The sequence below is a fragment of the Salvelinus alpinus genome, chromosome 34 (assembly GCF_045679555.1).
Source record: "Salvelinus alpinus chromosome 34, SLU_Salpinus.1, whole genome shotgun sequence".
Classification (NCBI taxonomy): Eukaryota; Metazoa; Chordata; class Actinopteri; order Salmoniformes; family Salmonidae; genus Salvelinus; species Salvelinus alpinus.
Genome location: NC_092119.1, coordinates 23298968 through 23313228, shown reverse-complemented (window position 1 = coordinate 23313228; position 14261 = coordinate 23298968). Strand labels below are relative to the sequence as shown.

At 43.8% G+C, this 14261-nt stretch overlaps 1 protein-coding gene across 2 annotated transcripts in view; it reads left to right on the top strand.

Moving 5' to 3' along the window:
* Positions 1-13368, top strand: part of LOC139563845 (sprouty-related, EVH1 domain-containing protein 1-like) — a 92407-nt gene extending 79039 nt beyond the window's left edge. For both annotated transcript variants that reach the window (XM_071382788.1, XM_071382787.1), the window contains 2 exons: positions 3315-3479; positions 8914-13368. In XM_071382788.1, coding sequence (XP_071238889.1) covers positions 3315-3479; positions 8914-9615 — 867 coding nt within the window. In that variant the 3' untranslated portion in view covers positions 9616-13368. The remainder of the gene's footprint in view (positions 1-3314; positions 3480-8913) is intronic.
* Positions 13369-14261: the final 893 nt, after the last annotated feature.

Below are 14261 nucleotides of genomic sequence, written 5' to 3'. Positions count from 1 at the left end.
TGAGGCTAGTCACTCTAACACCAAGCCACCCAGCTAGAGAGAGATAACGAACGCTCCACTTAAATGCCACCACACAATGTGTGACATTAGCCTGCACCTCTTCATAATTTAACACGTTCCAGCCTTGGCTGCATCACAGAATTTGACTCCAATGATGAGAACTGTGTACACAGACAAAACATTTGTTCAGAGTTTTTTGTTCAGTTTCATTTATTCATCAAAGGTCTGACATGAATTGATTTAGCTGAAAGTGACCTTGTGCTGTAGCCCAGCCGAGAGCCACGAGACGAGTCACTTTGACATGGGATGGAGGGCACTCCGGAGTCTCGTCTGGGCCTGTATTGGATTTAGCCTTTCTCTACATGAGCTGGACTGGCCTAGTAACATGTCTGCCAACTAGTGTTTTGGGATGTCTGGTTTTCCCCTCATAATCTGAAGCTCTGAGCCCATGCAGACATCAATGGCCAGCCAGGTCTCTTGGTATCTGGAACCCCTTAACCCACTGTGTGTGTGGTATCAGCCCACATCCTGCCCAGCAGGGTTCAGCACCCTCTACCAAAACGCCACAGTCTTCCTCTCTCACCCCGACACCGCACACCCCACAGCCAGTCACACACATGCATAATCACACAGTCGACACATACATACACACTCAAAGGCTGACATACTGCACAAATTGCATACACCTCCCACCCTCCTTGCAGAACCTTGTTTAGGTACCACATTTGACAGGTGTTTGAGAACGCAAAACCACATCTGTTTTGTACTGCACGATATCCGCTGAGGGGGTTGGGTGAGCCTCTCCTCATCTTAAATGGATATAGGACTTGTAGAATTGTAGTGTTTGGTGCGATCTCAACTCAACCAAGTATTTGAGAGGAGGTGGGGTGCCAGAGTCATGGAGAGATTAAACAAGTAAACCCCAAATGTGGGTCAAATGGCACCTGGCATGTTCTAGTCAGGTTGGGTTGTTTGGTTGAGGAGAAAGCGTACTGGAGAGAAGCCCCAGTAGAATCCTTGTAGAGCAGGGCTGAGCAGCATTACGAGGTTGCATTCTAGGGATGAGTCATCATCCGTAACACTGAAGAACTCATACACAATCCCTCTCTCCCCTCCTCCTCTCTCCCTCTCTAACACACATCTGAATTCCTTTTTCTTGGGATGCTTCACAATGAAATGTGAACATGCAGATGCTTTGACCTGGGAGTCTTTGAGTCACTGATACAACACACACAGCAGGCCAGCCCCTTCCCCTGTGTGTGCCTGGGAGGGTGGAACTGCGTGGAGCTCGTATGTTGGTCCTGAGCCAGGTCACCCCCCACCATCTCCACCTCAACATCTCTGGGGTCAGATCGGAACCAGATTGGCCCCCACGCATGCCTTTTGAATGGTGGGGCTCAGCACAGCGCTTTATAAGGAAGCCCAAGTCTGGTTCCAATTTCATCCCCCTAACCCCCTCTCTCTCTTTCTCACACACACACCACACACACACACACACACACACACACACACACACACACAGCTGTCATCTGGCATTTTAAATTCTGGCCTGCATTTCTCCAGCTGGAGTTGGTTTATGACATTCCCTCAGCAGATTTGTTGGCCGTGCTCTCTCTCTCACACACACACATGCATACACACTCACGTATGCATATGCTCACATACACACACTTTTTTTTTCCTGTTCTGTTCTTTCTCTTCTTTCCCCTCCTTATTCTGGCATTCCTGCTCAGACTGCTGCATACACACACACACACACACACACACACACACTCACACACACACACACACACACACTACTTTAGCAGTCTGAGGGGGAGAAGAGGGTAAAAAGAGAAAGAAGGGGAGTTGGGGGGGTCAAAGGAAGCATCTCTTAGCAACCACAGGACAGTAATTACTGTAGCAGCAGCTGGGAGCAAACCAGATTTCCGCTGTGTGTTAAAACACTGGCGTGGGCTACTTTACACACAGCACTGACTAACCAGAGCCAGCAGCCTCCTCCACACGCAGTCAGCGAGGCAGTGTGAGGCCTGAATGAGGAAGGGTGTGTTTCTGCTTGTGTTTGAAATACAACGTATATGCTTATCTGTGTGAGAATATGCATCTTTGTGTTACTGCATATAAGTTTGTGTACCAATATGTGTTAGAGAACTTGTGTGCAACTGCATGTCCAAGTGTGTGGCTGTGTGTACGTGCTCAGATGAGAGCTCCATGCTTGTGTGAGTGCTGAAATGTGCTGGCCATCATTAAGAACTCACCATTACGCCTGTTCTACCTCTCCTCCGTACCGGTTCTACCTCTCCTCTCCTCCGTACCGGTTCTACCTCTCCTCTCCTCCGTACCGGTTCTACCTCTCCTCTCCTCCGTACCGGTTCTACCTCTCCTCTCCTCCGTACCGGTTCTACCTCTCCTCTCCTCCGTACCGGTTCTACCTCTCCTCTCCTCCGTACCGGTTCTACCTCTCCTCTCCTCCGTACCGGCTCTACCTCTCCTCTCCTCTCCTCCGTACCGGCTCTACCTCTCCTCTCCTCCGTACCGGTTCTACCTCTCCTCTCCTCCGTACCGGTTCTACCTCTCCTCTCCTCCGTACCGGTTCTACCTCTCCTCTCCTCCGTACCGGTTCTACCTCTCCTCTCCTCCGTACCGGTTCTACCTCTCCTCTCCTCCGTACCGGCTCTACCTCTCCTCTCCTCCGTACCGGTTCTACCTCTCCTCTCCTCCGTACCGGTTCTACCTCTCCTCTCCTCCGTACCGGTTCTACCTCTCCTCTCCTCCGTACCGGTTCTACCTCTCCTCTCCTCCGCACCGGTTCTACCTCTCCTCTCCTCCGCACCGGTTCTACCTCTTCTCTCCTCCGTACCGGTTCTACCTCTTCTCTCCTCCACACCGGTTCTACCTCTCCTCCGCACCGGTTCTACCTCTCCTCCTCTCCTGGTGGGTGTATGTATACATGTATTTGTGTGTGTTAGAGTTCTCAACAGTAGTTGTCCAATACAGTTGACTAGGATTTGTCACATCAATAAAATGCCTGTGAGAACACATGGGAGGCTGATAGGATCTCTTGAGTTCTCAACAGAAGGGGCTTGAGTCATCTCATATCACAGGCAAAGGCACAGGGAGAAATGTGTTCTCTGGGCGCTACCTGGTGGACAAATGTGGGACAAATATAGTTAGAATATCAGTGGTGTCTGTAGCTAATGTGAGTCAGTGATATGCTTCTTATACCTACTTGTGAAATATAATAATGGCACCTTGTATAATTAAGGTGAGATGTGAAAAATGAATGATATAGAAGTTTTGTGGTTGTGTTGCAGCCCCTGTGTGAGGCGCTGCCCTCCATCTGTACGCCAATGAAGGAGCCCTTTTCCCCCCTGAGTGTCCACAATGTGGTGTCCACTGAACCCTACCGGGGATGCTACGTCCGCGCTCAGCCCTTTGACCAGTTTCCCTCCAGCAACCACCGCTACCTGCCGCCTCAGGTCAGTACCAAACACCTCTAGACTGGAAGACTTCACGGGTCCAACAGACCTGGAATTCTGAGACCCGACTCGGGAACCAAGCGGCACTGGGCCCTAAATTATTACTTTCATCTGCTTTTTATCTGTGTCAGCCAATTGCAACTCAATAAAACATAAGTTATGTCCAGCTAAAAGTGGTTCCCGCCACTCGCCTCGCGTGCTCCTGCTGCTGAGGAGAGAGACAGAGGGAGCGAGTGAAAGGAGCCTAGGCCACTGTTGATTGCGAAGATGGCCTTTTTAATTGAAGTTAAAAGAGAAAGAGTATATTGAAAAGAAGCAGACAATGGGAGTGTTTAATATTGTAGTGGACAAAGATGAGAAGAATGTTGATGTGGCCAAATGGAGTGCAACTCGCTATTCAGGTTTGAGGTAATTTTCAAACTTTTATTTAATTTTGTGTTTATTATCATTTGTTTTATCATTATTATTATTGTATGCTTATTTAGGAATTTCAACCAGTTCTTTAAATATGCAATGTTTCATTTTGTTGGCTAAAATTGAATTTTAACTTTAATTTTGTACTCCGTATTTTATTTTAAGATGGGTTAAAAGTAGGCATGTTATAAAATATCTTTATTCTATTGCTGTCATTTGTTGGGTAGGCATACGGTAGGAACTCGCCTTCTTTCTTAATTGCTGCAAAATAGGCCTGACCTGTTAAATACTTTTGTGAAGGTTTAAACCAGTTCTTTAAATATGGAAGAACAGGTAGGGAGGAGAGGAAGAGCGGGTAGGGAGGAGAGGAAGAGCGGGTAGGGAGGAGAGGAAGAGCGGGTAGGGAGGAGAGGAAGAGCGGGTAGGGAGGAGAGGGTAGGGAGGAGAGGAAGAGCGGGTAGGGAGGAGAGGAAGAGCGGGTAGGGAGGAGAGGAAGAGCGGGTAGGGAGGAGAGGAAGAGCGGGTAGGGAGGAGAGGAAGAGCGGGTGGAGAGGCGAGGAAGAGCGGGTGGAGAGGTGAGGAAGAGCGGGTGGAGAGGCGAGGAAGAGCGGGTGGAGAGGCGAGGAAGAGCGGGTGGAGAGGCGAGGAAGAGCGGGTGGAGAGGCGAGGAAGAGCGGGTGGAGAGGCGAGGAAGAGCGGGTGGAGAGGAGAGGAAGACCGGGTGGAGAGGAGAGGAAGAACGGGTATGGAGAAAAAGATAAATAATACTAAAATAATAACACAAGGAATAAGTACACAATACATACACGGTGTACCAGTACCGGGACAATGTGCAGGTGTACGATGTAACTGATGTAGATACAGTGGGGAGAACAAGTATTTGATACACTGACGATTTTGCAGGTTTTCCTAATTACAAAGCATGTAGAGGTCTGTAATTTTTATCATAGGTACACTTCAACTGTGAGAGACGGAATCTAAAACAAAAATCCAGAAAATCACATTGTATGATTTTTAAGTAATTAATTAGCATTTTATTGCATGACATAAGTATTTGATACATCAGAGAAGCAGAACTTAATATTTGGTACAGAAACCTTTGTTTGCAATTACAGAGATCATACGTTTCCTGTAGGTCTTGACCAGGTTTGCACACACTGCAGCAGGGATTTTGGCCCACTCCTCTATACAGACCTTCTCCAGATCCTTCAGGTTTCGGGGCTGTCGCTGGGCAATACGGACTTTCAGCTCCCTCCAAAGACTTTCTATTGGGTTCAGGTCTGGAGACTGGCTAGGCCACTCCAGGACCTTGAGATGCTTCTTACGGAGCCACTCCTTAGTTGCCCTGGCTGTGTGTTTCGGGTCGTTGTCATGCTGGAAGACCCAGCCACGACCCATCTTCAATGCTCTTACTGAGGGAAGGAGGTTGTTGGCCAAGATCTCGCGATACATGGCCCCATCCATCCTCCCCTCAATACGGTGCAGTCGTCCTGTCCCCTTTGCAGAAAAGCATCCCCAAAGAATGATGTTTCCACCTCCATGCTTCACGGTTGGGATGGTGTTCTTGGGGTTGTACTCATCCTTCTTCTTCCTCCAAACACGGCGAGTGGAGTTTAGACCAAAAAGCTCTATTTTTCTCTCATCAGACCACATGACCTTCTCCCATTCCTCCTCTGGATCATCCAGATGGTCATTGGCAAACTTCAGACGGGCCTGGACATGCGCTGGCTTGAGCAGGGGAACCTTGCGTGCGCTGCAGGATTTTAATCCATGACGGCGTAGTGTGTTACTAATGGTTTTCTTTGAGACTGTGGTCCCAGCTCTCTTCAGGTCATTGACCAGGTCCTGCCGTGTAGTTCTGGGCTGATCCCTCACCTTCCTCATGATCATTGATGCCCCACGAGGTGAGATCTTGCATGGAGCCCCAGACCGAGGGTAATTGACCGTCATCTTGAACTTCTTCCATTTTCTAATAATTGCGCCAACAGTTGTTGCCTTCTCACCAAGCTGCTTGCCTATTGTCCTGTAGCCCATCCCAGCCTTGTGCAGGTCTACAATTTTATCCCTGATGTCCTTACACAGCTCTCTGGTCTTGGTCATTGTGGAGAGGTTGGAGTCTGTTTGATTGAGTGTGTGGACAGGTGTCTTTTATACAGGTAACGAGTTCAAACAGGTGCAGTTAATAGAGGTAATGAGTGGAGAACAGGAGGGCTTCTTAAAGAAAAACTAACAGGTCTGTGAGAGCCGGAATTCTTACTGGTTGGTAGGTGATCAAATACTTATGTCATGCAATAAAATGCAAATTAATTACTTAAAAATCATACAATGTGATTTTCTGTATTTTTGTTTTAGATTCCGTCTCTCACAGTTGCAGTGTACCTATGATAAAAATTACAGACCTCTACATGCTTTGTAAGTAGGAAAACCTGCAAAATCGGCAGTGTGTCAAGTACTTGTTCTCCCCACTGTATGTAAATATACAGTGCTTTCAGAAAGTATTCATAGCCCTTGACTTATTCCACATTTTGTTGTTACAGCCTGAATTCAAAATGGATTAAATAAATAAAAAATATCACCCCTCTACACACAATATCTCATAATGACAAAATTAAAACAGGTTATTAGACATTTTAGCTAATTTATTGAAAATTAAATACAGAAATCTAATTTTACATATTTTCACACCCCTGAGTCAATACTTTTTAGAAGTACCTTTGGCAGTGATTACAGCTGTGAGTCTTTCTTGGTAAGTCTCTTAAGAGCTTTCCACACCTGGATTGTGCAACATTTGCACATTCTTCAATAAATTCTTCAAGCTCTGTCAAATTGGTTGTTGATCATTACTAGACAACCATTTTCAGGTCTGGCCATATATTTTCAAGTAGATTTAAGTCAAAACTGTAATTTGGCCACTCAGGAGCATTCACTGTCTTCTTGGTAAGCAACTCCAGTGTAGATTTGTCCTTGTGTTGTGCTTTAGGTTATTGTCCTGCTGAAAGGTGAATTAATCTCCAGTGTCTGGTGGAAAGCAGACTGAACCAGATTTCTCTAGGATTTTGCCTGTGCTTATCTCCATTCCTTTTATTTTTTATTCTGAAACTCCCCAGTCCTTACCGATTACAAGCATACTCATAACATAATGTGGCACCTTAATTGAGGAGGACGGGCTCGTGGTAATGGTTTTAGCGGAATTAGTGGAACGGTATCAAATACATCAAACACATGCCACCACTATGCTTAAAAATGGAGTGTGGTACTCTCCAAACATAACACTTTGTATTCAGGACAAAAAGTGAATTGCTTTGCCGCTTTTTCTGCAGTATCACTTTAGTGCCTTGTTGCAAATAGGATGCATGATTGTGAATATTTGTATTCTATACAGGCTTCATTCTTTTCCCTCTGTCAATTAGGTTGGTATTGTGGAGTAACTACAATGTTGTTGCTCCAACCTCAGTTTTCTCCTATTACAGCCTTTAAACTCTGTAACTGATTTAGTCACCATTGGCCTCATGGTGAAATCCTTGAGCAGTCAGATGCCATACCAAGATGTTCTCAATGGTGCAGCTGTAGAACTGTTTGAGGATCTGAGAACCCATGACACAAAAAGATTCAGCCACCTTAGGAGGAAGAGGTGTTGTCATGCCCTCTTCACAACTGTGTTGGTGTGTGTGGACCATGATAATTCCTCAGTGATGTGGACACCTAGGAACTTGAAGCTCTTGACCCGCTCAACTACGGCTACGTGAATGGGAGCATGCTCAGCCCTCCGTTTCCTGTAGTACACGATCAGCTCCTTTGTCTTGCTGACGTTGAGGAATAAGTTGTTGTCCTGGCACCACACTGCCAGGTCACTGACCTTCTCCCTATAGGCTGTATCATTGTCGTCGGTGATCAGGCAAACCATGTTATGTCATGCGAACTTATTGAATATGTTGGAGTTGTGCGTGGCCACACAGTCATGGGTGAACAGGGAGTACAGGAGGGGACTAAGCACGCATCCCTGAGGGGCCCCTTTGTTGCGGGTCAGAGTGGCAGATGTGTTGTTGCCTACAGACACTACCTTGGGGCCGCCAGTCAGGAAGTCCAGGATCCAGTTGCAAAGGGAGGTGTTCAGTCCCAGGGTCCTGAGCTTACTGATTAGCTTGGAGGGCACCATGGTGTTGAACACTGAATTATAGTCGAACAGCATTCTCACTTAGGTGTTCCTCTTGTCCAGGTGAACATAGGAACTCTATATCTCTGTTTCTGTGTGGCTAGGCCTAAGCTTATCTTCCTTTTTTATATATATTTTAACAATATTAATATCATACAGTGGACACCTAAGCCGATACGCCTATATGCATGCAATGCCCTGGCGCATTTAGCACTCACATCTCTGACAGCTGAGCTGTGAGGTGGACAATTTATTGTTTTAGGAAAGTAAAAACCAATATAACAATTGGCTATAAAGTTTTGCATGTTCTACACATTGAAAAATACAAAGTTTTATTTTATTTGTTATAGGCAGGTTTTAAGGACACATAACTGTTGGTTATTTGGCCAATGTCACTTGTTTATTGATGGTGTTGGCAGTGTCCAGTCTGAGGTTTCTTTCTGCTCTCGGATCTGAACGGGTCTTCGGATCCAGATCGGAAGGCGTTTGTTTGGGTCTGTTTCTCCACGGGCCTTTTCGGAATGTGTCTGACAGTCCTCGGGTTCATTCGGAACGGGTCTCCATTTTTATAAAGTTAATTTATTCAAATCAGGTCAGGTGGGAAAGCCACGTTCCATTTCCTAAGTTGGACCCGTGACCCACTATATTACAGTATATGAATAGCCCTGTATTGCCACTGGAGATTAAACCTCCATGTTAGATCTAGTTTAATAAGGTATACTAATTCTGAAGAATGTCCTACATGACATGGAAGGACAGTAAAGATCATTCACGATGCATACTCAAATAAATGTAATATATACTGACACTGCTAAAATGTCTGTTGTGTTCTCTGAACTGAATAAAATAACACTGTGTCTCCATCAGGTGTCCTTCAAGTCGACGCGCCATGTGAGCTTTCACATGGACGAGGAGGAGATTGTAAGGATCAACCCTCGTAAGGACGTTCTGATTCGCGGCTACGAGGACTACCGCCACCCAGTCTTGTGGAAGCAGGAGGCAGAGCGAGAGGACTCTGACTTCCCTGCCCTCTTCCACAAACTGGACAGCAAGAAGTGTGAGTACCTCTTCCCCGAGGGGCCGGGCATGGAGTCCCACTCAGGCCCTGGGAGTATGGGCATGGGCACAGGGCTGGGGCTAGGGCTGGGTAAAGACTCCAACATCAAGGCGCAGCCCTCACCACTGCTCAAGTCCAAAAAAGGGCGGCGGAGGCGGGAAGACGGGGAGCGTTCTCGCTGCATCTACTGCCGGGAAATGTTCAACCATGAGGACAACCAGCGGGGCCAGTGCCAGGATGCTCCTGACCCCATCAAGCAGTGCATCTATAAAGTCAGCTGCATGCTTTGTGCCGAGAGCATGCTGTACCACTGCATGTCCGACTCGGAGGGAGACTTCTCGGACCCGTGCTCGTGTGACACGGCTGACGAGCAGTTCTGCTTGCGCTGGCTGGCCCTGACGGCACTGTCCTTCATCGCTCCCTGTATGTGCTGCTACCTGCCTCTGAGAGCCTGCCACCACTGTGGGGAGGCCTGCAGATGCTGCGGGGGCAAGCACAAGGCCGCTGGTTGACCTGACTGAACTCTGACCCCTCACCCGGGATGACCTACCCACAACACAGCTAGCTGACACAGGAAAGCGGGAAAAAGCTGGGTATTAAAATGCCGGCAACCTTGTTTTTCATTCACCTCAGAGGGGGTGACATGTTGTTGTAGACGCCTGGCTTTGGAGGTCTTTTGTGTCCTTCGATGCAGAGAGCAGCTGAAGACTAACCTTGTGCTTTACGGGCTCTGAGCGTGAAGTATAGTTCAGGAGCTGAACGCGAGGAGAAGGCATTGAGATTAGCAGACATGGAAATATTACTAAACAAACACACTCTTACTCACACTCGTACATAATACACACAACAACCAGGCCACCATGTCACTCTCCCTACAAGTAATGTGTAACTTTATGAAGGAATATTGTCTTTTGTACAGAGAGCAGCAACTACACAACAAAACAAAACATTTGTGCATACAGAAAACAAACTTGAAGTATGTTAAAAGGGATATGTTGTTGTGAATTTGTAGTTGGGTAACATTGGCAGTTCCTTTATGACTCGAGCATTCGCTGACAGTGTAATTGTTAGAGAAGGTGCACTAGAAATGTTTATCCCCCCCTTCACACAATTCTAATGGTACATTAACCTTAAGACCATTCTTATTGAGTCATTTAACAGTTCAGAGATGTTGCTGTGGTGGATGTGTACGTGTTTCCTTATTTTTCCTATTCATCAAATGTTGAACAAAAAAAGAAGGTAACACCTTTTTATCTTTTGCTGGTACAGTCTGACATGGCTAGATGTTAGAATGATTTCCTTGTTTTGGTAAAGTGATTTGGACCACTTAATTGCATTCCAACATAAAGTGATCAATTCCATGAGCAGGAGCGAAAATATGGTAATGTCTTTTGCAATCCTCCATCCCCTGAACAAGTCAAGAATTAATGTTAGCACTTCTTGACTCACCTTCCATGAGACCAAAATGTCACAATTCCAGGTACTTTACCAGATTTTCTATTTTGACTCCATCACATCTTCGCTTCATGGTAAAACTGTTGTTTTTTATTTAAAGCTGAAGTTTTTCTCAACCAGCAAGTTTTTCTGTTTAATGTTGGTGAGTAAGGGGTCTTGAGTGCCCCTTTGTTGAACAAGGCACTTAAATTAGACTAGTTTGGTGAAAACCTTTTCTTTTCTTTTTTTTTTCGGAAACTAGAAATTACCAACTAAAACTCAAGTTTTGTGTACGAAAAGCCAACCGTGAAAGCACTGGTCTCCAAGGTTGGGTTACAGCACCATCTACAAATTTCAAAAGTACTGGATGTCTGTCCCCTTGTGATTTAAAGCATTTGTAACGAGTCAAATGTACTACTGTCAAGTCATTTTGCAGCTTGTCCACGGTAAGTCAGAGAATACATAATTTAACATTTGCCCAGTCATGAATGAACAGGTACCTCATTTTAAATGTCGAAGGGCATTTGCCTATAAGTAATTATAGCATATGGGTATGATTGTTTGTTACACACTATATGTGCATAGGTCTTCATATGCAGTGAGATGTCAAGCACAGTGATCATAGAAACTGATAACTGTGTTTACTCGTTGTAACAAACCTGACTTTGTTGAAAGCTGATGGGGAGATGCAGTATGAAGGTCCTTGTTGAAATCCATATTTCACTCCGAGGAACATAGCCACAATAACTGTAGACATACCTCTGGTTGTATTAATTTGATGCTGCATCTTTAAAAGACAGTATGTTATTGCTAATTCCACTGTTTTGAGAAATCTGTCTGCCTGTGTACCTTAATCGTTTTTGAGAACAAAGAAATTGGTTTCTTTGATCATTTAGACCAGCAGTGTCAAACTCATTCCACGGAGGGTTGAGTGTCTGTGTGTTTTTGTTTTTTTCCTTTCAATTGAGACCTAGACACCCAGGTTAGGGGAGTTCCTTACTAATTAGTTCATCAATCAAGTACAAGGGTGGAGCAAAAACCCTCAGACACTACGTGGAATGAGTTTGACACGTGATTTAGACAAAATCGTTATCAAAAGGATTTAAAATCACCCCTATTTAAAAAAGCTTGTCATTACAGCCCTGTACTGTAGCCAATAGATATGCACACCATCCCCCGGACCACCACTTCTTGAGAAGGACGTGGCAACCCTGTCTCGTCGCCAGACTGGATGGGGACAGTCAACTTCTTCCATATCCCTCTCTTATGCCCCATGCGAGGTACCAACCAACACTCTTTACTTTCTATGCAAACTGTTGACCATGAAAAACACATAGACCTCTCTCCACACTGAGTCAGTGACGGGACACTTTACTAACGCTATGTAGACGTTACCCCAGGTACCAAACTCCAAGCACCTATAAATAAGTAACACTATATTTAAATACCGGATCAGAATCCCATCTTGTTTTTTGGAAATTAAAAGAGAGAGCTGTATTTATCATTGCTGTCAGCATGCATATACTGTAGCTTCAATTGACAGCATTATGTACATAAGTCACCTTTTAGTATTATTTCACATTGAAAGTGGAGGGCGTTCATGATGGAAATGACAATTGAGCTTTTAATGGAGTTTCATATGAAGGGAGGAAGGCTAGAGTACTAACATGGTACAGTAGTGGCAGTCCACTTATTAAAAAAAAATATATATATATATATATATAAAGCTGCTAGATACAATCACTAATTTTTTTATTGATTTGAGAGAAAAGTCAGCTACGAAAGACTGTTTAAACAATACCTAGTTCCTATGACCGCATATAACCGTGTGTGTGTGTGCGTGCGCATTTGGTTGGTTTATCAATGTTTTTATTCTCCCATATTGTAATTTGGATTGCCCTGCATATTGCAAGCTAAACCCAAGATTAGATTAACCTGATTTAAAAACTTGCTGGCTGAGGAGTAAAGTGTAGGACGTACATTCATACAAGTTTAGCTGAGAGATACTGAAATCATCTGTTTCATTCTGCATTAACCAGCACAGTGTAACTCGCTATCATACACTGTGTTATATATGCAACATGTTTGTCTGCTTTAATATATTTATGTTTTACCTGTCAGTTAACTTTGCATAAGACTTCAGTTTTTAACCACTTTGCTGCTAGTCTTTTATTCTTCTTTCAATCTTGGAAAGTGTGCATATTTTTGGAATGCTTAAAAATGTACATTCTTGACTTTGTCTGCGTTAAAAAGAAATGCCTATATAAACGTGTTCAGTGTATTGCTTAAAAAGGTTTCTTTTCACAGCAGTTGAGTGGTTACTTTTCAATTCTCCAATGCTTTGGTGCACTGATGATGTATGTAGGCTTTTTTCTTACAGCGCTTGATGATGTAACATTTCTATGATTACTTCTAAATAGTGGAAAACATTTGTGTTTTGAAAATTGCAGTTTAAATGGTACTCTAATTCTTCTGTAAACACTGCCTGTTTCCTTTCTTTCTCATGCATCTTTTCTTTCAGTTTCTTAGTGCCATTGGCTTCACATCCTGACAACCTTGAAAAAGTGCCTCACGTCCATCATAGTTTCCATCTAAAACTTAACAGCTCTTGTTCTGGTTATATTGGTTTATATATGTCTAGCTATTTCTACCATGGTTTGAAAATTCTAAGTATATGATGTAAAATGTATAGTTCAATAACTCATGTCATAGTTGTATTTTCTTTATACAGATGTAACTTGTTACTTTTCGTAAATATATAATGTAAATATGCATACACTTGTAATTTGTCATATCAAATAACATTATCATAATAAAATTGTGAGTTTTAATCTTGTTATCTTGTGGGATTCTTTTGAAGACTTCAATCGTTCTCTTTCCTCAGGTTTCCTTATGATCCGAGGGGAGTCCATAGTGTGATATTAATATGGTGTAGACTTTACTTTACATCTGCACTGTGCAATCAAATTGTACATAAGTAACTTTAATGAAAAATTCTGGTCTTCATTTTAACAGTTCGTTGCAAAAGTGAGATATTTTGGTCCTTTAGTAAGTAAATCTAGCTCTTTTTGCCCCTAGCAGTTCAACTCGTGATAGTGCTCCTGTCATATCAAGGGAGGGTTTGGTATGAAATACACTCCCTTCTAGATGTGCTGGGTGGTACCACCTCAAGGCTCACTATAAAAGCAGGTAAGTGGAGTGTGCCAATATAGTTTCCATTATGCTTCCTTGACCAGACTACTGACATTACATAAATTCAAAAGGCACACTTTCTGTTTCTTACACATCTGGGTCATTCCATGAAATGGTAGGATTTGAGTCCAATATTTTAAGTATTGTGTCACCATCTAATTTAAAAAGCTTTATTTATACAAATTGAAATGTCCCCTGTAATGAAGTGTAAGAAACATAACATGAATTTCATAAGAGATCTTGTTTTCAACTGACACTAAGCATTTTGTCATGTCCCCTGTGGCCTTCACTGAATTTGTACTTATAATCCATACATTTTGCCATTGATGTAAACATCTATTTGTGCTCTTTTGCTGAGAATGTATTTTTTTCAAATAAATGCATGATTTTGATTTAAAATCACAATATTTAGTTGCATACCTCAGTCTACCCTCAACCCCGTTAAACCAACAAATCTCCCCCATAAAAATAGGGAACTTATACTTATGTGACAATATCAACTGGAAGTGCCATCATACAAGTCTTCTGAACA